At 50.6% G+C, this 23,058-nt stretch overlaps 3 protein-coding genes and 9 non-coding genes across 12 annotated transcripts in view; 7 read left to right on the top strand and 5 right to left on the bottom strand.

Annotated features, from left to right (window-relative positions):
- Nucleotides 1-23,058, top strand: part of LOC138734342 (zinc finger protein 585A-like) — a 352,271-nt gene that overhangs the window by 116,616 nt on the left and 212,597 nt on the right. The window lies entirely within an intron of this gene.
- LOC138734360 (E3 ubiquitin-protein ligase TRIM39-like) lies at nt 1,917-6,817 on the top strand. The gene is made up of 6 exons (XM_069881971.1): nt 1,917-2,336; nt 3,581-3,676; nt 4,255-4,485; nt 4,616-4,638; nt 5,344-5,459; nt 6,286-6,817. Exons 1-6 carry the CDS (start codon nt 1,917-1,919, stop codon nt 6,798-6,800), a joined length of 1,401 nt encoding a protein of 466 aa, XP_069738072.1. The 3' UTR covers nt 6,801-6,817.
- Nucleotides 7,962-8,034, top strand: TRNAV-CAC (transfer RNA valine (anticodon CAC)). The gene has a single exon. It is a non-coding gene; the product is annotated as a tRNA-Val (tRNA).
- On the bottom strand, nt 9,466-9,537 carry TRNAE-CUC (transfer RNA glutamic acid (anticodon CUC)). The gene has a single exon. It is a non-coding gene; the product is annotated as a tRNA-Glu (tRNA).
- TRNAL-CAA (transfer RNA leucine (anticodon CAA)) lies at nt 10,239-10,344 on the bottom strand. The gene is made up of 2 exons: nt 10,307-10,344; nt 10,239-10,284 (listed from the first exon to the last, which is right to left on the bottom strand). It is a non-coding gene; the product is annotated as a tRNA-Leu (tRNA).
- Nucleotides 11,633-11,705, bottom strand: TRNAK-CUU (transfer RNA lysine (anticodon CUU)). The gene has a single exon. It is a non-coding gene; the product is annotated as a tRNA-Lys (tRNA).
- Nucleotides 13,425-13,496, bottom strand: TRNAE-UUC (transfer RNA glutamic acid (anticodon UUC)). Its single transcript has one exon. It is a non-coding gene; the product is annotated as a tRNA-Glu (tRNA).
- TRNAE-UUC (transfer RNA glutamic acid (anticodon UUC)) lies at nt 13,728-13,799 on the top strand. The gene has a single exon. It is a non-coding gene; the product is annotated as a tRNA-Glu (tRNA).
- TRNAV-CAC (transfer RNA valine (anticodon CAC)) lies at nt 14,161-14,233 on the top strand. The gene has a single exon. It is a non-coding gene; the product is annotated as a tRNA-Val (tRNA).
- Nucleotides 14,768-14,840, top strand: TRNAV-CAC (transfer RNA valine (anticodon CAC)). Its single transcript has one exon. It is a non-coding gene; the product is annotated as a tRNA-Val (tRNA).
- Nucleotides 15,611-15,692, top strand: TRNAL-AAG (transfer RNA leucine (anticodon AAG)). The gene has a single exon. It is a non-coding gene; the product is annotated as a tRNA-Leu (tRNA).
- Nucleotides 17,094-18,194, bottom strand: LOC138734315 (zinc finger protein 629-like; the record flags this gene model as incomplete). Its single annotated transcript, XM_069881923.1, has 1 exon — nt 17,094-18,194. A coding segment is annotated over one exon (1,101 nt), but the record flags the coding sequence as incomplete, so codon positions are not given.

The following is a 23,058-nucleotide window of genomic DNA, read 5'->3' as shown; positions in this document are numbered from 1 at the left end:
GAGAGAAAGGGTGATGGACAAAGTCCTCCTGGTTGGATCCCTCGGTATGATCCCTGTTCCCAAAAGGACTGGTCCCCATTCCCAAAAGGACTTGTCCCCACTCTCCGTATGGGTTTCCTGGTTTCCGTATGGGTTTCCTGGTACCCAAAGCCTGGCTGGGAGCAAGGATGGGCCAAGAACAAAGAATCCTTCCCCAAATGGATCTGGTTTTTCCGTTCCCTCACCTGGATGATCCCCCACAAGCGAAATCCGCAGGAAAATTCCCCTTTCCCTGCTCCAGGCTGAGCTTGAAATGCTGCGGAAAGGAGACCAGAGCAAAACCACACAAAAAAATGGAGAACACTGGGGTGGGGGTGGTTTGGACCTGATGGTTGCCCCCAACCTTGGACTAATTAATCAGAATTACAGGGAAAACCTTTAATTACTAATTTTCTTTCTCTCTGGCACAGAGCAAACCTCTTCCTCCTCATTAAAACAAGCCACCAGCTCCCTCTTGAGACCAATGGCTGAGCTGAAAGGTCTTGATCAACCTAAAAAGGATCCTGTTTAATTACACGCAGCCAATTAAGGGCTCATTTGGAAGGGGGTGTAATTATTTTAACCTGCCTCATGCCCCAATTTACTGCATAGAGAGTTGTAACTCAAGGCTGCAGCCATGAAAAACCACAGCGAGTTCCTCCTGGGGAGATGAGCCGCGTTCTCCACAAGTCAAGTAAGAGAAACTTGAAGCTTTAGGTTTGATATCGAGGGAGATGGAGACGTTGATGCACCCAGTGGTTCCCTTCTCTGCGGCTTCTTGCTCCTCGAGGTCAAGTTCAGCTTCGTTTGCCTCCAGGGAAGCTGGGGAGAGGTTCCTGAGCAGGGAGGGCAGGGGTAGGATGAGCAGAAATGGTTTTGAGATGAAAGAGAGGAGGTTGAGATGAGATCTTGGGGAGAAATGTTCTCCTGGGAGGGTTGGGGAGGCCCTGGAACAGGTTGCCCCATCCCTGGAGGTGGTGAAGACCAGGTTGGGTGGGGTTTGGAGCCCCTGGTCCAGGAGCTTCCATGTTCCTCAGGCTAATGATCCACGGGATTGAGCGATTTAGGGATGTCTTGTCCAAGAGGATCATAGAATCCTGGGAAACTACTTTTTATATCCCCAAAATGAGGTTCTTGAGGGCTGGAGGAAGCTCTGCTGCAGCATGGTGGGACCTTAACTGATGGAGAACCCACCTCTGAGGAGCTCGAGTGAGGGCTGCGGCCGGTCATGAAGTTATTTCATTTACAGGGTGGAAGAAAATCCCCTCCCTTCCTTCATCGCAGGCGGATAAAGAAGAAAATTCAAGGTAAGAGGCTGAGCGGTAACCAGCTGAGCCCAGAACTGCGAGAGAAGAGGTGACCTGTTCAAAAAGGGAATCGAAAGCAACAATAAAAACATTTTTAGCTGCACGTACGCACACGGAAAGGAGGATGTGGGCAGAGAAGTAAATAATAAAGAGCTGAAAGCAGCAGCGGAGGATGCATTTCAGTGGTTTAACTTGAAGAGGGGAAGCTCCTCCCCAGCTGAGGTCTTGCTTCTGCTCTGTTCCCTTCAATTAATACATGACAAATGAATTTATTAACCAGGATGGTGCGGGACAGGGCTTCCTCTTGATTTTTTTGGGTAGTTTAGGTGTATTTTGGGTCTCTCCCAAGCTGGGGAATGATGGAGGATGTTGATTTTCCGTTTAATCTGTTTGCGACCCTGGAGAAACTGGATTCTCCCTTCCCGTCCGCGCTGTGGTTTTGCTCAACCGTGGTTGCAACTCGGAGAAGACCTGGTGGTGCTGCTCACGTTCTCCTCCCTCGGGGCCCGAGCCACCTGCAGGAAGCGAAGCCGCCGACGGGTGAGACCAACCCGAGGTGGAAACCGAAAGCCGCTCGTCCTCTTGGCGACGATGGCCGCGGAGAGCCCCGCCGAGAGCTTCTCCGGCGAAGCCTCCTGCTCCATCTGCTTGGGCTTCTTCCAGGACCCCGTCTCCATCCACTGCGGTCACAACTTCTGCCGGGCGTGCATCACGCGCCGCTGGGAAGAAGCCGAGGAGAACTTCGTCTGCCCTCGGTGCCGAGAGGCGGCTCCGCGGCGCACGCTGAGGCCCAACCGGGAGCTGGCGAAAATCATCGAGGTGGCCAAGCGGTTGAGCTTGAGGGCGACCAAGGAAGGGGCAGGGAGGGGGAGGCTGTGCGAGAAGCACGGGGAAGCGCTCAAACTCTTCTGCGAGGAGGACCAGGCCCCCATCTGCCTGGTGTGCAGAGAGTCCCAGGCCCACCGGGTCCATCCCGTGGTCCCCGTCGAGGAGGCTGCGGAGGAGCTCAAGGTGAGAGGGCTCGGTGGTGGGGAGGGAGGAGGAGAGGAGCGGGGTGGAGAGCTGCTCTGCTTGAAGACATCGGAGGTTGTACCCGTTCCCATCTGCTTTCTGCATCGTGGGATGAAGGTTGGGTTCCAACCACCCTCACCCTGACCGCGCTGCACAAGGAGGATGTTGAGGCTCTGGAGCGAGGCCAGAGAAGAGAACGGAGCTGGGGAAGGGGCTGGAGGACACGTCTGAGGGACCTGGGATGGTTCATCCTGGAGAAGAGGAGGCTGAGGGGAGACCTCGTTGCTTTCTCCAACTCCCTGAGAGGAGGTTGTGGAGAGGAGGGAGCTGGGCTCTTCTCCCAAGGGCCAGGGGACAGGACGAGAGGGAACGGCCTCAAGCTCCACCAGGGGAGGGTCAGGCTGGACATTAGGGAAAAAATTTCACGGAAAGGGTCATTGGTCCCTGTCCGAGGCTGCCCAGGGAGGGGGTTGAGTCCCCTTCCCTGGAGGGGTTTAAGGGATGGATGGACGAGGTGCTGAGGGACATGGGTTAGTGATTGATGGGAATGGTTGGACTCCATGATCCGGTGGGTCTCTTCCAACCTGGTGATTCTATGATTCTAAGAGCAGCTGGAAACCAGCTGGAGGAGAAGGAGCTGGGGGTGCCTGTTGAACAGGAGCCAGCAGGAGCCCAGGGGGCCAAGGAGGTCAAGGGCATCTTGGCTTGGAGCAGCCCCAGCATGGCCAGCAGGGCCAGGGAGGTTCTTCTCCCTCTGGGGAGACCCAACCTCGAGTCCTGGGGGCAGTTTGGGGCCAAGGAGGATGTTGAGGCTCTAGAGCGGGTGCAGAGAAGAGAACGGAGCTGGGGAAGGGGCTGGAGAAGAAGAGGAGCGGCTGAGAGAGCTGGGAGGTGTCCCTGCCCATCACGGGGAGGTTGGAACTGGATAATCTTTCAGTTCCCTTCCAACCTGAAATGTTCTGTGGCTCTACGATTCTGTTTCCTCCTGATCTGGTTCTTTGCTTGAGTCTTTTCCAACTTACAGCCTTAATTTCACCTCGGCTGTTGCAGAAAACAACCTCCTGTGGCTGAGCTCCTCTCCCAGAAATCAGGGGTTGTGAATTAAACCAGAGCCAGGTTATTGTGTTATTAAGCAGGGAAGAATCCGATTTGTAGGAGATCAGCCTGGACGGGTGGGATGAGGGTGGAGGAATGGACCAGCGAGAGGAACAAAACGCATCACAGGGTGTTTCTTCTCCACTCAGGAGAAGTTCCAGGCTCACGTGCAGATGCTGAAGGACAAGAGAGAAAAGCTGTGGGGGTTGAAAACAGCTCAGGAAGGGAAGAGCCTGGATTTCCTGGTAAGTGCCTGTCCCTGGGTGGCCGTGGCTTTTTTTTTTTTGGGTTCTCCCTCTGGCCACGGTGATGGAGATGAAGACACGAGACGTGCCGCAATCGAAGACCAGGGAGTGTCCCATGTGGGAACGTCCTCAATCCCACTGGGCAGTGACAACAGCCCTGAAAGTGGGTTAAAAACATTAAAATTTTCCCCGTGTCTCCTACTCCTTGTAGATCTTAACAGGCTGGGACCACGCGGTGGGTTTTTCCAGGTTAGCGTTGACCTTGGTTCCTTGGTTTGCTCACACGTTCCCCGATTCCCTTACAAAAAAAAAATACTTCTCTCTTGCCTCATTTTCTTTTTTTTTCCTGATTTCTTCTGTCGAAAAATCTCTTTCTGGTTTGGTTTTGTATCTTCCCTTCTTCTACGACCTGGAGCGCCTTGCGCACAAGGTCTATAATCCACGGGAATTGTCCTTTGGCACCAACCGCAGCCTAGAAACAGCAGGAAAAAAAAGTCCTAATTATCCCTTTGCTCTGCAGCGAGGACAGGAATTAGAAATCATCCCGTTAAATCCTCTCGCGTTGGTTCTCGTTGCAGGAACGAGTCGAAAGGGAGAGGCAGAAGGTCGTGTCGGACATCAAGGAGCTGCAGCAGTTGGTGGAGGGGCAGGAACGTCTCCTCTTGGGCCGGCTGGCCAAGCTGGACCAGGAGATCGTGAGGAGGCAGGAGGAGAATATCAAGAAGCTCTTGGAGGAGGTCTCCTCCATCGACAAGCAGATCCGAGAGCTGGAGGAGAAGTGTCAGCAGCCGGCGTGCGAATTCCTGCAGGTGAGACCTTGAGCACCACCGGTGTCGTCAGTCCAGGAGACGAATTAACTCCAAATACACCTTTAAAAATGGCTCTTTCCAAGCTTTATAAGATTACCTAATGCTCCTTTTCTCCTCTTTTATTTTGTAGGACAGCAGAAGCATCTTGAGCAGGTTTGTGGCTCCTTTCACACGTTCTTGTGATGTTCACGTCATTTATCTCTACGGTGGTGACGCTGATGGACTCCAAACCCCCATCCCCAGCTTCTAGGGACTGCGTAGATACATCGGAGACACCACAAAATGTCCAAGTCGGATGCTGATGGCCACCAAAATATCAGATAGGAGGGTGGTACCTCCAGTTCTGCTGCAGCTTTTCCTTCAAGGTCCATCCAGAATGGTTCTTGGAGGTCTGAGCTTCTTCCTCGCCCTTGCGAGCCCATCGCCAACAGCAAGTTAGCAGCTAAAAACTTAGGGAGGTTTAAACGGAGTACGTGCAGGTGGAAGGGAATCCAGAGTGAGCTTCCAACCCTGTGATGGACCTCTTCATGTCCTCTTTGGACGTGGATTAAGAAGGTGCATTACTGGAAAGACAAAAGTAGGCTAGAAAAGGCGTATTTATTGCCTGCGCCCCCCTCGATGTAGAGCGCTGCTGGGTCGTGATGGAAAACCTTCATCATCCAGGGCCTCTTCTCTTTGGGAACAACACAAACACGTGGCCTGGGTCAGCAAATCCATCTCTGGGACCTCATTGATGACTATCCTGAGGTCAATCATCGATCTAGTCCTACCATCGCTTCATTCTTTATAATCCATTGAGTGCCTAGTGACAGTTACAAGCAAAGGAAGCGCTATTAGAAAGATTTTCCTTCTTTCCAGGCTGGAGAAGGATGGTGACCAGGTGCCAGCGGAGACGTCACCTCACCTGGGAGAAGAACCCATCGGTCTTTCTCAGAAGAATATTGCCCTCAAGGAGATGCTGATGAAATTTCAAGGTACAGAGAAGGTGGGGAAGAGAGGGTTTGAGGTCGTGGTAGGTCTGTTGGCTGGAGCTCCAAGTCATGGGACATCCGATGCCTCCTTTCTCCTTTTGGGGAGACTCCCAGCAGATATATCCACATTTCAAAGCCTTATTTTCACTCTAGATCAACTCCCTTCATGCTGATGTCTATTCAACCCTTCCAGTCTTGCTTGTGGGCTTAAAACCATTGTGTTTGCTCCAGCAAACTCTTCCAGTCTTTCCAACTCTTCCAGTCTTGCTTGTGGGCTTAAAACCTTCCCGTTCGCTCCAGCAAACTCCTCCAGTCTCTTCAACTCTTCCAGTCTTGCTCGTGGGCTTAAAACCTTCCCGTTCACTCCTGCAAACTCCTCCAGTCTCTTCAACTCTTCCAGTCTTGCTCGTGGGCTTAAACCATCCCATTTGCTCCAGCAAACTCTTCCAGTCTTTCCAACTCTTCCAGTCTTTCCAACTCTTCCAGTCTTTCCAACTCTTCCAGTCTTGCTCGTGGGCTTAAAACCTTCCCGTTCACTCCAGCAAACTCCTCCAGTCTCTTCAACTCTTCCAGTCTTGCTTATGGGCTTAAAACCTTCCCGTTCACTCCAGTAAACTCTTCCAGTCTTGTTTATGGGCTTAAAGCCATCCTGTTTGCTCCAGCAAACTCTTCCAGTCTCTTCAACCCTTCCAGTCTTGCTTGTGGGTGTAGAACTGTCCCGTTTGCTCCAACCTCCTAAGGCTGAACTGGTGGGAGATGAGGACACCTTGACCATAACGCCCTTGAGGAGCGAGCTGTGCCGTCACGGTCGCCTTCTCTCTGTCCGCAGTGAGTCTGACGCTGGATCCGGAGACGGCTCATCCCCGCCTCGTCCTGTCCGAGAATCGCAAGAGTGTGAGATGGGGAGACACCCGCCAGCCCGTCGCGGACAACCCCAAGCGCTTCGACTCGTCTCGCTGCGTCCTGGGCTGCGAGGGTTTCAGCGCGGGGCGGCGTTACTGGGAGGTGGAGGTGGGCGACGGGGCAGCTTGGGCTGTCGGGGTGGCCAAGGAGTCCACCAAGAGGAAGGGACGGGTCAGCGTCAACCCCGAGGTGGGGATCTGGGCGCTGGGGAAGTGCGGGAGCCAGTACCAGGCGCTCACGTCTCCCACCGTCCCCATCACCCTGCTCGCTGCCCCCAAGGTGATTGGGATTTACCTGGACTACGAGGAGGGGCGAGTGGCTTTTTTTGACTCCAAGAACAAGGCCCCAATCTTCTCCTACCCCCCAACGTCCTTCGCAGGAGAGAGAATCCTCCCCCTGCTCTGCCTGGGGAGGGGCTGCCAGTTCACTCTCTCCCCTTGACCCTCGTGGAGCAGCGTCCACCTTGAGTCTGGGGAGACCCTCGGGAGCTCGTCACCCTGGAGGTGGCTTTTGGGAGCAAGAAGAAGGTGCTCTCTGCGATGGAAAATTCTCCTTTCTCCATTATTTATGTCAACGAGAAGCATCGCTGGAGCTGGAGAGAGAGAGGGGCTGCTCTGCTCCCCAACCCCCCCGCCTTGTTCTGTCGTCGGGCAAGGCTGGTGCATCCAGGTCCATAAATCCTTCCAAAAACCTCTCTCTTGGAGAGCCGAGATGAACACAAGTTGAGCTGCTTCCCAGTTCCTCTCCCCCCACCCTCTCCAACGCCTCCTTGGGATATGCCAAGCCTGGTTTTGGCTCATCGAGCTGTCAGCGGCGTGACTGAGTGTAGATGCTGTGGGTGACGATGCGAAAGCCTGGAGGGCTTCCTGGTGGCTTCACCTTTTGGGTGGTAATTCCCTCTCGTCCTGTCCCCTGGCCCTTGGGAGAAGAGCCCAGCTCCCTCCTCTCCACAACCTCCTCTCAGGGAGTTGCAGAGAGCAATGAGGTCTCCCCTCAGCCTCCTCTTCTCCAGGATGAACCATCCCAGGTCCCTCAGACGTGTCCTCCAGCCCCTTCCCCAGCTCCGTTCCCTTCTCTGGCCTCGCTCCAGAGCCTCCACATCCTCCTTGTGGGGAGGGGCCCAGCACTGAGCCCAGGACTCGAGGTTGGGTCTCCCCAGAGGGAGAAGAACCTCCCTGGCCCTGCTGGCCACGCCGGGGCTGCTCCAAGCCAAGATGCCCTTGGCCTCCTTGGCCCCCTGGGCCCCTGCTGGCTCCTGGTCACCCAACCCCCCCAGCTCCTTCTCCTCCAGGCACTTTCCAGCTCCTTTTCTCCTGGTCTGGAGCTGCTCGGGGTTGTTGTGCCCCAAGTGCCTGGTTGAACCTCATCCCGTTGGTCTCAGCCCATGGATCCAGCCTGTTCCGATCCCTTTGGAGACCCTCAAAACCCTCCAGGAGATCCTCCCAGCTCAGCGTCGTCCCCAAACTCGCTCAGGGTGCGCTCGATGCCTTCATCCAGGTCATTGATAAGGAGGAGGAGGAGGAAGAGGAGGAGGAGCAGCTCCTTGCAGGAGGAGGGATGTCCAGGTGGAGCCCAGGTAGGCAAATCCCACCTTCCATCCAGGTTTCTGTAGTGTAGTGGTTATCACGTTCGCCTCACACGCGAAAGGTCCCCGGTTCGAAACCGGGCAGAAACACTGATGTCTCTTTTCTTTTTCCACTTTTCCTTCCTGAGCAACATTAATTTTCATAAAATCCTTCTTTTTTTTTTTTTTAATATTACTCTTTTTCTCCTGCTTTCCCGATCCCAGATTTTTGCTTCAGATAAACGTTTCTCTCTGCTCCCCGTAATAAATCACATCACTAAAAGTTAAGTAACACCCATAAACGTATAATTAATCCCCACTGGAAAACAAAAGAGGAGCGGCTGAGCTGCAGGAAGGTCTCAAATGGCTTTAGGAACCACAAGACGCTGGCTCAGGTTGCCCAGAGAAGCTTCCCCATCCCTGGAGGTGTTGAAGGCCACGTTGGATGGAGCTCGGAGCAACTGGAACCAGTGGGAGGTGTCCCTGCCTATTGAAGGGGTTGGAACTGGGTGGGCTTTGAGGTCCCTTCCAACCCATTCCATGATTCTCCTCTCACCAGTAATAATTGTCCTTAATTCCATGGCCTTGGAAACTCTGCAGCAGGTGGAAAGGCTTTGAGGTCCCTCCCAAGCCGAAGAGCAACCCCTTGGCTTTCATTTCCATGCCGTGAAGATCATTTAAGCCGCCACGTGGAGATGAGACACGGGTTGGAGGTGGTCGAGGCCGGGTTGGAGGTGGTCGAGGCCAGTCTGGAGGTGGTCGAGGCCAGTCTGGAGGTGGTCAAGGCCAGTCTGGAGGTGGTCGAGGCCAGTCTGGAGGTGGTCGAGGCCGGTCTGGAGGTGGTCGAGGCCAAGTTGGAGGCGGTCGAGGCCAGTCTGGAGGCGGTCGAGGCCAGTCTGGAGGCGGTCGAGGCCAAGTTGGAGGTGGTCGAGGCCAAGTTGGAGGTGGTCGAGGCCAAGTTGGAGGCGGTCGAGGCCAAGTTGGAGGCGGTCGAGGCCAGTCTGGAGGTGGTCGAGGCCAAGTTGGAGGCGGTCGAGGCCAGTTTGGAGGTGGTCGAGGCCAGTCTGGAGGTGGTCGAGGCCAGTCTGGAGGCGGTCGAGGCCAAGTTGGAGGTGGTCGAGGCCAAGTTGGAGGTGGTCGAGGCCAAGTTGGAGGTGGTCGAGGCCGGTCTGGGGGTGGTCGAGGCCACGTTGGAGGTGGTCGAGGCCGGGTTGGATACGTCTCAGATAGATCCAGTGGGAGGTGACCCTCGATGGAACTGGATGGGCTTTGAGGTCCTTTCTGATGCAAACTATTCCAGGATTCTAATTCCATGCCTTATATGCATCAAATTGACGGTTGGACTGGCTGATCTTAGAGGTCTTTTCCACCCTTAATAATTCCATAAATCGGAGGGGGCGTCCTGCATAGGGGTGGGATGGAATCAGAACGATAATAAACAAAACGAGGTGAAGAACGGTTTCGGAGGGAGGTGTCTTCCTCTTCCCTGGAACCACTTTTGCCTTTAAAAAAGAGGATTTGGGGAGGGGGGTCAAAAAGGTTTTCCCTGACCGGGAATCGAACCCGGGCCGCGGCGGTGAGAGCGCCGAATCCTGACCACTAGACCACCAGGGAGGGTGGAGAAACCTCCACACATGCAACCTGGAGGAGAAGGACCTGGGGAGGTTCTTCTCCCTCTGGGGAGACCCAACCTCGAGTCCTGGGGGCAGTTTGGGGCCAAGAAGGATGTTGAGGCTCTAGAGCGAGTGCAGAGAAGAGCAACGGAGCTGGGGAAGGGGCTGGAGGACACGTCTGAGGGACCTGGGATGGTTCATCCTGGAGAAGAGGAGGCTGAGGGGAGACCTCGTTGCTCTCGCCAACTCCCTGAGAGGAGGTTGTGGAGAGGAGGGAGCTGGGCTCTTCTCCTAAAAACAGGGGGCAGGACGATGGGGAACGGCCTCAAGCTCCACCAGGGGAGCCTCAGGATGGACAGCAGGATGGAATTTCTCATGGAAAAGGTCATTGGGAGCTGGAAGAGGGAGGGGGTCGAGTCCCCTTCCCTGAGGGGTTTAAGGGCCGGGAGGACGAGGCGCTGAGGGCCACGGGTCAGTGATCGATGGGGATGGTTGGACTCCATGATCCGTTGGGTCTCTTCCAACCTGGTGATTCTATAAATCAGTTAAAAGGAAAAAAAGCATAAACCAGCCTCCTTGTTCCCCCGGAGTGAGGAAACCCTGATTTATCCCATTTTTCTGGGGCGGGTCCCGCTGCGGCGAGAAGCGCAAAAGGAGGAAAATTAGCTTTTTTTGTAGGAATCAACCCCAAAAAATGAGGTCTGTCAGGAGTGGGATTTGAACCCACGCCTCCACTCGGAGACCAGAACACCCAGCGGGGAAGGAGGAACCTTGAGTCTGGCGCCTTAGACCACTCGGCCATCCTGACAGTGAGGGTTGAGCCCCAAAAAAGTGAGAAAAATTATTCTAAAAATTAATATTTTTTTGATGTTTTGCAACCTGGAATTTTTTTTAGATGCTTTACAAAGCAAAATAGTCATTTTCTTGGTGCTTGACAATGAAAACTCAAGAAAATCATCCTAAAACTTAATAGTTTTGGTCTTCTGCAACGTGGAAATTGTCTTTTTTGCTCCTTTACAAAGCAAAATATTCATTTCCTTTCTGGTTTACAAGGAAAACTCAAGAAATCATTCTAAAATTTAACATTTTTTGGTGGTTTACAACATGGAAATTTTTTTATGATGACTTACAAAGCAAAATATTCATTTTCTTGGTGCTTGACAATGAAAACTTAAGAAAATTATTCTAAAACTTAATAGTTTTGGTCTTTTACAACGTGGAAATCGTCTTTTTTGATGCTTGACAAAGTAAAATAGTCATTTTCTTTATGGTTTACAACAAAAACTCAAGAAAATCATCCTAAAACTTAACATTTTTGGTGGTTTACAATGTGGAATTTTTTTTTTGCTGCTTAACGAAGAAAAATATTCATTTTCTTGGTGCTTTACAACGAAAACTCAAGAAAATTATTCTAAAACTTAATTGGTTTGGTCTTTTACAACATGGAAATTGGGTTTTTTGATGCTTTACAAAGCAAAATATTCATTTTCTTTGTGCTTTACAATGAAAACTCAAGAAAATTATTCTCAAACTTAACATTTTTTGGTGGTTTACAACATGGAAATTTTTTTATGATGACTTACAAAGCAAAATATTCATTTTCTTGGTGCTTTACAATGAAAACTTAAGAAAATTATTCTAAAACTTAATAGTTTTGGTCTTTTACAACGTGCAAATTGGGTTTTTTGATGCTTTACAAAGCAAAATATTCATTTCCTTTGTGCTTGACAATGAAAACTCAAGAAAATTATTCTCAAACTTAATAGTTTTGGTCTTTTACAATGTGGAAAATTTATTTGTTGCTTTACAAAGCAAAATCTTAATTTTCTTGCTGTTTTACAATGAAAAGTCAAGACAATTATCCTAAAACTTAATATTTTTGGTGGTTTACAAGGTGGATTTTTTTTTTTTGCTGCTTAACGAAGCAAAATATGAATTTTCTTCGCGTTTTACAATGTGACAATGTAATTTTTTTGTGTGTGTGATTTTTTTTTTCCGTTTTGGGGGGATTTTATGGTCATTAGGACCCGGCAAACCCAGAAAAATTGGGAATTTTTTTCAGCTGAGTTGCTGGAATTTAGGGGGAAAAGAGGAAACGCCCAACGTGGGGCTCGAACCCACGACCCTGAGATTAAGAGTCTCATGCTCTACCGACTGAGCTAGCCGGGCTCCCAAAATCCTCATTTTTCTCCTCATTTTTGAGGTGGGATTGTGGTGGTTCCAACCCTTTTCCTGCTTCCTCAGGTTGGGATTGAGGTGAAACCCCCCAGCCAAGAGAGTTTCGGGGAAAGACTTCGAATTTTTCCCTGTGGTTTTGGTATTTGTGGAAATTTAGGAGTTTTTGGGGTTTTTTTTTTTGGAGCTGTGGGTACAAATTGAGGATGAGGCGCCCCAGGACGCTTCCCACCAGGAGGCAGCAGCAAGAAGGGGATGTTGAGGGTGAAATTCATGGAAAAGTGCTTTTTTTCGCACTAGCGGTTTGGATTTTGGGGGTGGGGATGGAGTTGGAGATTGGGATGGAGATAAGGACGAGGATGAGGATGAAGATGTGGATGTGGAAGGGATGGAGATGGAGATGATGGAGATGGAGATGTTGACGCGGATGGAGATGTCAACAGGGATGGAGATGGAGATGTCAACGGGGATGGAGATGGAGATGGAGATGTCGACGGGGATGGAGATGGAGATGTCAACGCGGATGGAGATGGGGATGGAGATGGGGATGGGGATGGGGATGGGCTTGAAGATGGAGGTGAGGATGGTGATGAGGATGGGATGAAGATGTAGATGTGGATGTGGAAGGGATGGAGATGGAGATGATGGAGATGGAGGTGGAGATGGAGATGTCGACGGGGATGGAGATGATGAAGATGGGGATGGGGTTGAAGATGGGGATGGGGTTGAAGATGGAGGTGAGGATGGGATGAAGATGGAGATGGAGTTGAAGATGGGGATGGGGATAGAGTTGAAAATGGGATGGAGATGAGGATGAGGATGTGGATGTGGATGTGGATGTGGATGTGGATGGGATGGGGATGGAGATGAGGATGTGGATGGGATGAAGATGAAGATGAGATAGGGATGGAGATGGCGATAGAGTTGAAGATGGTAATGAGGATGGAGATAGAGCTGAAGATGGTGACGAGGATGGAGATAGAGCTGAAGATGGTGACGAGGATGGAGATAGAGCTGAAGATGGTGACGAGGATGGAGATAGAGCTGAAGATGAGGACAGGGTTGGAGATAGAGTTGAAGATGCAGATGGGGATGAGGATGAGATAAAGATGGAGATGGTGACGAGATGGAGATGGTGATGAGATAGAGATGGTGATGAGATGGAGATGAGGATGGATGTGGATGGGAAGAAGATGGGGATGGAGCTAGAGCTGAAGATGGTGACGAGATGGGGATGGAGATGTGGATGTGGATAGGATGAAGATGGAGATGGGGATGGATGGAGATGGGGATGGATGAAGATGCAGATGGGAAGAAGATGGAGATGGGAATGGGGATGGAGATAAGGATGTGGATGGGATGAAGATGGAGATGGGGAGGGGATGAAGATGGAAATGGGAATGGGGTTAGAGATGGAAATGGGGATAAAGATGGAGATGAAAGGTCCTGGTTCACAATCAGGTAGAAACACCCCAAAACATTGTCATTTTTCCTCCTTTTAACGACTTTTATGGCTCATTCTCCCTCCAACGAACGGCGCCTTCTCTCTAGGTAGAACTGGATGATCTTCCAACCCAAACTATTCCACGATTCTTAAAATAAACCGCCTTGATCTTCCCTGGATTTGGTGCTTTCTAGGCAAAGGCAAAAACCCAACCGAGGTGGGAGGAGATTTATAAATTCAGGTTCATTTTAGAAAATATTAATTAATTATTCCCTGACCGGGAATCGAACCCGGGCCACGGCGGTGAAAGCGCCGGATCCTTGCCACTAGACCACCAGGGAGCTGTTTTTTCCCTTAAAATTCACCAATTTCTCCTTTATTTTTACACGTTTTGCCCCCAAAGTTGGTGCCTTCACAGCTTGAACAAGGGCCGCGTTGCTCCAGCTGACGAATTAAAAAAAAAAACCCAACAAAATGAATCAAATGCAACAAAATCAATCAAAAAAACCCCAAAATAATTAAAAATAATTAAAAATAATTAAAAATAATTAATGTTTTTGCTAGAAAGTGGCTCCCTGGTGGTCTAGTGGCAAGGATCCGGCGCTTTCACCGCCGTGGCCCGGGTTCGATTCCCGGTCAGGGAAAGTTTCTCTATAGAAAACAAGCAAATTCTTCTAAAAAATCATTCTTTTTTTCCTCGGGGACCTCCAGGATCATGTTGATGTTGGGTGGTGTCCCACAGAAAACCTCTTTTTCCTCAAAAACCTGAGAGTATGGCCCCCAAAATAGTCATTTTATAACGCGTGTGGGTGTGGGGAAAGGGAGAGGAGAAGCGTTTGGTGTTTATTGTTGTGAAAAGATGAGGAATAAATAAGATTAAGAGGCCTGAGAAGGCCAGAAAGGTCCAAGAGGTGTGAGGAGCAGGAGTTTGGGTGCAGGAAATGGGTGGAAAGAAGGTGTCTTCTCCTTTCCGTGAAGTTTGATCCCTAGGAGCACCTTCTCCAGGTTTCTGTAGTGTAGTGGTTATCACGTTCGCCTCACACGCGAAAGGTCCCTGGTTCGAAACCAGGCAGAAACACCAATTTTGGGGTATTTTGAGGTTTTTTTCCTCCTTATCTGGTGTCTCTGAGAGGGTTTGGGTCCTTCTGGGTGGGGATGGTGACAGCCCAGGGCCCTCCAGCTCTGCTTTGGTCACGCGGAGAAGGGATGTTGGGTGGGAACCTTGGAAACGATGCCTGGAGATGCCACCTCCTTGGTGGGGAGGGAGTCGTTGTGGTGGGCTCCGTCCTTTCCGACGTGTTTTTAATTGTGGAATCGCTCCTGGGGGTGCAAAGTGCTCCATGTTTGGTTTTTGATTGGTTAAGTGGCTCGTTGGATCCACCACGAGGAGGGGATGAGGGAGGATGAAGCGTGTGGGTGTGGGGAAAGGGAAGGGAGAAGCGTTTGGTGTTTATTATTGTGAAAAGATGAGGAATAAATAAGATTAAGAGGCCTGAGAAGGCCAGAAAGGTCGAAGAGGTGTGGGGAGCAGGAGCTGACCTGCCAGAAATGGATTGAGTGAAGGTGTCTTCTCCTTTCCGTGAAGTTTGATCCCTAGGAGCACCTTCTCCAGGTTTCTGTAGTGTAGTGGTTATCACGTTCGCCTCACACGCGAAAGGTCCCTGGTTCGAAACCAGGCAGAAACATCATTTTTGGGGGGTTTTCAACCCCTCCTCTGCCCTTTCCCACCCTTCTCCTCAAGGTCCTCGCCGAGGACGCTCCTGTGCTCTTGTCTTGATGTCCCTACGTGGCGTTGGGTTCATTCCTGGGATGCTGAGAGGAGCTCTGAGGAGGATTTGAAGGGGTGGTGGATGAGGTGGGACTTTTGGAGCAAGTCTAGAGGTCATGGAGATGATCCAAGCGCTGGAGAACCTCTCATGTGAGGAAAGGCTGGGAGAGTTGGGGTTGTTGAGCCTGGAATCTTCATCACAGGGAGGACCTGGGACTGTTGGAGTGAGTCTAGAGGCCACGGTGAGGGCTGGAGAACCTCTTGTATGAGGAAAAGTTGGGAGAGTTGGAGTTGTTGAGCCTGGAATCTTCATCACAGGGAGGACATGGGACGGTTGGAGCGAGTCTAGAGGCCACGGAGATGATCCAAGTGATGGAGAACATTCCGTATGAGGAAAGGCTCATGGAGTTGGTTGAGCTTGGAGTCTTCATCACAGGGAGGACATGGGACTGTTGGAGTGAGTCCAGAGGCCACGGAGATGATCCAAGTGATGGAGAACATTCCGTATGAGGAAAGGCTCATGGAGTTGGGGTTGTTGAGCTTGGAGTCTGCATCACAGGGAGGACATGGGGCTGTTGGAGCGAGTCTAGAGGCCATGGAGATGATCCAAGTGCTGGGGAACCTCTGGTTTCCAAACTCTGGAGCTCCTTGATGAGTTTCTCAGCATCCTCCTCAACTTCTCACCTGGGTAGCGTGGCCGAGCGGTCTAAGGCGCTGGATTAAGGCTCCAGTCTCTTCGGGGGCGTGGGTTCGAATCCCACCGCTGCCACATTTCTTTCCTTTTTGGGCTCCTCAGATGGGGATGGAGGAGACCAGAGACCCCTCAGCCCACCCTGGGGGGCTCTTTTGCATCTCCCCAGGAGCCCGAGGTGGAACATACCTGCTCTGCCTGCTCCTGCTCTACCTCCTCATGGAGCTCCTGACGTGCTGGAGAAGGGAAGAAACCCAAGGTGGAACGTACCTGCTCTACCTGCTCCTGCTCTACCTCCTCGTGGAGCTCCTGACGTGCTGGAGAAGAAACCCAAGGTGGAACGTACCTGCTCTACTTGCTCTACCTGCTCCTGCTCTACCTCCTCGTGGAGCTCCTGACGTGCTGGAGAAGAGAACATGGTACCTGGTCCTACCTGGGGAATGCTATGGGGCAGAGCCACCCCACAGCAGCGCAGGAGCCACTGGGTCAACTCACAGAGCCCTCACCCATCATCCCACCAACACCAAGGTGCCCCTGATGTTGGGATCCATGGGAATTCAGACCCCCCCCACCAGGTGCAGGAGCACCTCGAAGCCAACCCCACCTGCAGACACAACCCCTCCAGCTCCACCATCGGGGGCCTCCAGGTCTCCAGCGCCATCTCCACCAGGTTCTGCAGCTTCTGGCTGGGGTGCAGGTGGCTCCCCAGGACCGTGTCCCTCTCTGCACACTCAGCTGAGAGCATCGAAGCTGCTCAGGACACTGCCTGGAGCAGAGGAGCCACGGGAGGTTCCTCATCTCTCCCCCCACCAAGCGATGAAATCATGGCCCCACGTTCCTGAAAACCCTTGTTCCATTTTATTGCACCTCGTCTTCAAGCAGGAACCTACAACCAAGGAGTCGCAGCTGAGGCGAATCCACCGTGGTGCAGCTTAGAATTGGATGAGATCCCTTCATCCATCCTTCCTTCCATCCATCCATCCATCCATCCATCCATCCATCCATCCCTCTATCTTCTCATCCATCCATCCATCCATCCATCCCTCTATCTTCTCATCCATCCATCCATCCATCCATCCATCCCTCTATCTTCTAATCCATCCATCCATCCATCCATCTTCCCATCCATCCCTCTATCTTCTCATCCATCCATCCATCCATCCATCCCTCCATCCCTCTATCTTCTCATCCATCCATCCATCCATCCATCCATCCCTCTATCTTCTAATCCATCCATCCATCCATCCATCTTCCCATCCATCCCTCTATCTTCTCATCCATCCATCCATCCATCCATCCATCCATCCCTCCATCCCTCTATCTTCTCATCCATCCATCCATCCATCCATCCCTCCCTCCCTCTATCTTCTAATCCATCCATCCATCCATCCATCCATCCATCCATCTTCCCATCCATCCCTCTATCTTCTCATCCATCCATCCCTCCATCCCTCCCTCCATCCTCCTCCTCATCCCTAGTCACTGAGTGGCTCCCACCAGCAGCTCTTTGCGCAGGTGCGTCCTCAGGTGCTTCACGAGGGACGAGCTGGACATGAAGCACTTGGTGCACTTGGTGCAGCCGTAGGGTTTCTCCCCGGTGTGGATCCTCCGGTGGATGATGAGGGTGGAGCTGGCCCGGAAGCTCTTCTCGCAGTAGGAGCACTGATAAGGTTTCTCACCCGTGTGGATCCTCTGGTGCCTTCGGAGCGTGGTGTTCTCCCGAAAATCCTTCCCGCAGTCAGAGCAGACGTAGGGTCTGGGTCCTACGTGGCTCTTCTGATGGAGGAGAAGCCCCGAATGGACTCTGAAGCCCATCCCGCACTCGGGACACTGGTAGGGTTTCTCCAAGTGCTTTTTCCGACGTGTTGAGGTTCCAAAGAAGGTTTCTCCGCCCTCCGAGCAGGGATACGGAGCTTGGTGACCCCGGTGGCTCCGGAGGTGGGTGATGAAGCCGGAGGTTCCCTTCTCCAGGTGCGTCTTGCGGTGTTTGCCGAGCGACTTCTTGGCCATGAAGCTCTTCCCGCAGTCGGGACACTCGTAGGGTCTCTCCCCCGTGTGGATCCGACGGTGGATGACGAGGGTGGACTTGGAAGTGAGTTTTTTCCCGCAGTCCGGACAGGCGAAGACGGAGCTTTCCGTGTGGCTCTTACGATGCTTGTTGAGAGACTTGCTGGCCATGAAGGTCTTTCCGCAGTCGGGACACTCGTAGGGTCTCTCGCCGGTGTGGATCCTCCGGTGGGTGACAAGAGCCGCGTTGGAGGTGAGGTTCTTCCCGCAGTCGGAGCACTGGAAGAGCCCGTTCTCCAGGTGGAGCTTGCGATGCTTCCGAAGGGACTTGGTGGAGGCGAAGCGTTTCTCGCAGGTGGGACACTGGTGGGGTTTCTCCTGGCAGTTGGTCTTCTGGTGGTTCCTGAGGCCGGAGCTGCAGGTGAAGCTCCTCCTGCATCTGGAGCACGTCAAGGGCTTCTCCTCCCGATGGATCCTCTGGTGCCGCTGGAGGGAGGACGCGCTGCTGAAGCTCTTCCCGCACTTGCCGCACGCGGGTTTGTGCCGCGAGGGGTTCTTGGCGTTTGGTTTCCTCCCGCTGTGGTTGGAAGAAGCCGATCTCCTCCCCGAATGGAAGATGCCGCCTTTGGGTTTCCTCAGCGACCTTCCGTCTTCATCCTGGGAAGTGTCCTCCTCCGTCTCGCTTGTCCAGCCATCATCTGCTGGGGGAATCGGAAAATAAATGAAGGGAATCCACCTCTATCTCCATCCTGAAGGCATCGGGAGGGAGCATGAGGTGGGATGGAGAGAAGAACCTCAAGAAGTGATGGCTTCCATCCCTCATAGAATCATCAGGTTGGAAGAGACCCAGCAGATCATGGAGTCCAACCATCCCCATCGATCACTGACCCGTGTCCCTCAGCGCCTCGTCCACCCATCCCTTAAAACCCTCAGGGAAGGGGACTCGACCCCCTCCCTCTTCCAGCTCCCAACGACCCTTTCCAGGAAATATTTCATCCTGCTGTCCATCCTGAGGCTCCCCTGGTGGAGCTTGAGGCCGTTCCCTCCCGTCCTGTCCCCTGTCCCTTGGGAGAAGAGCCCAGCTCCCTCCTCTCCACAACCTCCTCTCAGGGAGTTGGAGAGAGCAATGAGGTCTCCCCTCAGCCTCCTCTTCTCCAGGATGAACCATCCCAGGTCCCTCAGACGTGTCCTCCAGCCCCTTCCCCAGCTCCGTTCCCTTCTCTGGCCTCGCTCCAGAGCCTCCACATCCTCCTTGTGGGGAGGGGCCCAGCACTGACCCCAGGACTCGAGGTTGGGTCTCCCCAGAGGGAGAAGAACCTCCCTGGCCCTGCTGGCCACGCCGGGGCTGCTCCAAGCCAAGATGCCCTTGGCCTCCTTGGCCCCCTGGGCCCCTGCTGGCTCCTGGTCAACCAACCCCCCCAGGTCCTTCTCCTCCAGGCACTTTCCAGCTCCTTTTCTCCTGGTCTGGAGCTGCTCAGGGTTGTTGTGCCCCAAGTGCCTGGTGGAACCTCATCCCGTTGGTCTCAGCCCATGGATCCAGCCTGTTCCGATCCCTTTGGAGACCCTCAAACCCTCCAGGAGATCCTCCCAGCTCAGCGTCATCCCCAAACTCGCTCAGGGTGCGCTCGATGCCTTCATCCAGGTCATTGATAAAGACCTTGAACAGGACCCAACCCTGAGCCCTGGGGACACCACTTGGAACTGGCCTCCAGCTGGAGTTAACCCCTCCTCCCAGTTAGACCAGTATCCAGCACAACCCTGCTCCCTGGAGCCAAGGAACAACACCCGGCGTCTCCGTTTTGGGGTGGAAATCAAGTTCCTCACCTGAGTAAGAGGAGTTGGAGCCCGAGGAGCTCCCAGCGTCTTGGCTGTTTCTCCGCTGCCTCCTTTTCCTCGTCCACAACCTCAAGAGGGGTCTCGCCAGTTGTTCCTCCTCCTCTTCCTCCTCCGAGCTCTGGATGTTGGGGAACCAAACCTCATCCTCACGCTCCAGGTCGGGGTCGCACGTCGGGAAACCTGCTCAGGTAGACAAGGGCAGGTTACCGGGTTGAAAAATTCATGAGAGGAGACCTTAAAGCTCGTCCCTCTCCAAAAAAAGAGATGGAAAAGCCAGGAGCTTGGGTCTCCGAGGAGGGAATTCCCATCAGGGTTGGCTGAGGGTATCTACAAGAGCTTTTCCCCATCATCAGGGTTGGCTGAGGGTGTCTCCAAGAGCTTTTCCCCATCATCAGAGTTGGCTGAGGGTATCTCCAAGAGCTTTCCAGGTGGTGGAAAACGCATCCCGTGGAAGAAGAAGGTGAGAACCAGAGAGGAATCAGCCCCGAGACCACTTTTCAAGGAGAGAGGAAAGCCCAGAGGGATCAAGAGCAGTTGAGGAAGAGGGAGGTTGACCAGTTGGGAAGACTCAGGAGGTAAAGGAAGGCTGGAAGATCCCCAGAGTGAAGCCAGAGGTGGCTTCCATGCTTCTCACCCAAAAATCCTCGTTGGGGGGGTGGTGGACAAGCCCATCTCCCTCACGAAGAGGTTGAACCTGGCTAGATAGATCCCTCAAGTACCTTGACCTACTCCTCCACCCAAGAACCTCAAAACTCAACTGGAGAAGACGTTGGGTCTTGCTCCCACCCTTCCTGGACCCACAACTCCTGTTCTGTGGCTGGAGGAGACCTGGACATGGCTCCATCCCCCTAAATGTCCCGGTTGAGGTGGCTTCATGAAGGTTCTTCTGTCAGGAGAGGGCACTGCGAGCCCAGGGGAGGAGGGACAACCCTCCAGGAAAAAAAATGCTCTTGATTTAACTCATTCTTGGTCATTTTTTAACTCATTTCTAGCCATTTGAACTATTTTTTGACCATTTTAACTCATTCTTGGTCATTTTTAACTCATTTCTGGCCATTTCAACTAATTTCTGGAAATTTTAACTTGTTCTTGGTCATTTTTAACCCATTTCTAGCCATTTGAACTAATTTTGGACCATTTTAACTCATTCTTGGTTATTTTTTAACTCATTTCTGGCCATTTGAACTAATTTCTGGCCATTTCAACTCGTTCTTGGTCGTTTTTAACCCATTTCTGGCCATTTGAACTAATTTTTGACCATTTTAACTCATTCTTGGTCATTTTTCAACCCATTTCTTGCAATTTGAACTTATTTCTGCCCTTTTGAACTCATTCTTGGTCATTTTTAACTCATTTCTGGCCATTTTAACTCATTCTTGGCCATTTTTTAACTCATTTCTAGTTATTTGAACTAATTTTTGACCATTTTAACTCATTCTTGGTCATTTTTTACTCATTTCTGGCCATTTGAACTCATTCTTGGTCATTTTTTAACTCATTTCTGGCCATTTGAACTGATTTTTGACCATTTTAACTCATTCTTGGTCATTTTTAACCCATTTCTTGCAATTTGAACTTATTTCTGCCCATTTTAACTCATTCTTGGAAATTTTTTAACTCATTTCTGGCCATTTGAACTCATTTCTGGACATTTTAACTCATTCTTGGTCATTTTTAACTCATTTCTGGCCATTTGAACTCACTCTTGGTCATTTTTTAACTCATTTCTAGCCATTTGAACTAATTTTGGACCATTTTAACTCATTCTTGGTCATTTTTTAACTCATTTCTGGCCATTTGAACTAATTTCTGGCCATTTTAACTCGTTCTTCGTAATTTTAACTAATTTCTGGCCATTTTAACTCATTTCTGGACTTTTTAACTCATTCCTGGCAATTTTAACTCATTCTCGATCAATTTTAACCTCATTTCTGCCCATTTTTATTTCATTTCTGGCCATTTTAATTCATTTCTGGCCATTTTTAAACTCATTTCTGGCCATTTCAATTAATTTCTGGCCATTTGAACTAATTTCTGGTCATTTTAACTCGTTCTTGGCCATTTTTACCTCATTTCTTGTCATTTTTTAACTCATTTCTGGCCATTTGAATTCATTTCTGGCCATTTCAACCCATTTTTGATCATTTTTTAATTCATTTCTGGCCATTTCAACCCATTTTTGATCATTTTTTAATTCATTTCTGGCCATTTCAACCCATTTTTGATCATTTTTTAATTCATTTCTGGCCATTTCAACCCATTTTTGATCATTTTTTAATTCATTTCTGGCCATTTGAGCTAATTTCTGGCCATTTTAACTCATTCTTGCTCATTTTTTAACCCATTTCTAGCCAGATGAATTAAAACCAGCTAATTACAACCAGCACCACACGCGGGGTGAGCCGGAAAATCCTCGGAAGCTCCATCCTAGAGTGGAAAAGGGAAAACCCAACGTGATTTACGGCTGATCCCACCTCCAACCAGCATCATCTCCAGCTCCTTGGTGTCCCTCATCCTTGAGATAAAGACGTTTAATCCAGGAATTTGGGGTGGGAAGAAGAACCACCGGGGATTGTCCGGAGTGGGATGGAAGCTGGGAGCCCACCAGGAGCTTCTGGAAGAGCCACATGAGCCCAGATGGTAAAAAAAATGAGGAGAAAAACCAGAATTTCTTTGCAAAGGAGGTTCTGGGGGAGGTTCCTGGTGGAGTGATGGGACCAGCATGGAGCTGGTGGTGGAGCTGGATCCATCTCCATGAACTTCAGGAGCAGGATGGGGGTGGAGGAGTCTCCCAACCCCCCCTGGATGTCCCAGAACTCACCTGGCGAGGTGGTGCTGACTGTGACCTCCTGGAGCGCCTCAGGCACCTGGGGGAGGAGGGGGGAAAAGGGGATGGAAATGAGAAATTCCCAACAAAGAAGCCAAATTAGCAGAAAAAAAGGGGAGAAAAAGCCACCGGAGGCGCAAATTTAAAGGAAAAAGGACAAAAAATGCCAAGGTGGGGCAAAAATTTAACAAAAAAAAATCGCAAGGATCGAAAAAAATAACAAAAATCCCAAAGAGCGAAAAATTTAACAAAAAAAATCGCAAGGATCGAAAAAAATAACAAAAAAATCCCAAAGAGCGAAAAATTTAAAAAAAAAAAATCACAGACCGAAATATTTAACAAACAAAAATCACAAAGACCAAAAAATTCAACAAAAAAGTCACAAAGACTGAAAACTTTAACCAAAAATGTCACAGAGACTGAAAAATTTAACAAAAAAATCACAAAGAGTGAAGAATTTAACAAAAAAAATCACAAAGACTGAAGAATTTAATAAAAAAATCGCAAAGACTGAAAAATTTAACAAAAAAAAGAACCAAAAGGAAAAAAAACACAGTTAGAAGTAAACGACTTCTAAAAATAAAGACATAAAAGTTTAACAAACTAAAAAAAAATAAGATTTAAAAAGAAAAGTAAGAAAATGAAAACGTAAGGTAAGAAATAAAATCTTTAAAATAAATTTTAAAAAAACGAAGTAAGAAATTAAATTCAAGAAAAAAGGGGAGAAGTGAAATGTTTAAAATTCAAAGTAAGAGATAAAATTAAAGAAGGGAA

Source organism: Phaenicophaeus curvirostris, unplaced genomic scaffold (assembly GCF_032191515.1).
Source record: "Phaenicophaeus curvirostris isolate KB17595 unplaced genomic scaffold, BPBGC_Pcur_1.0 scaffold_73, whole genome shotgun sequence".
NCBI classification, from domain to species: domain Eukaryota; kingdom Metazoa; phylum Chordata; class Aves; order Cuculiformes; family Cuculidae; genus Phaenicophaeus; species Phaenicophaeus curvirostris.
This window is presented reverse-complemented; position numbering and strand designations above follow the sequence as displayed.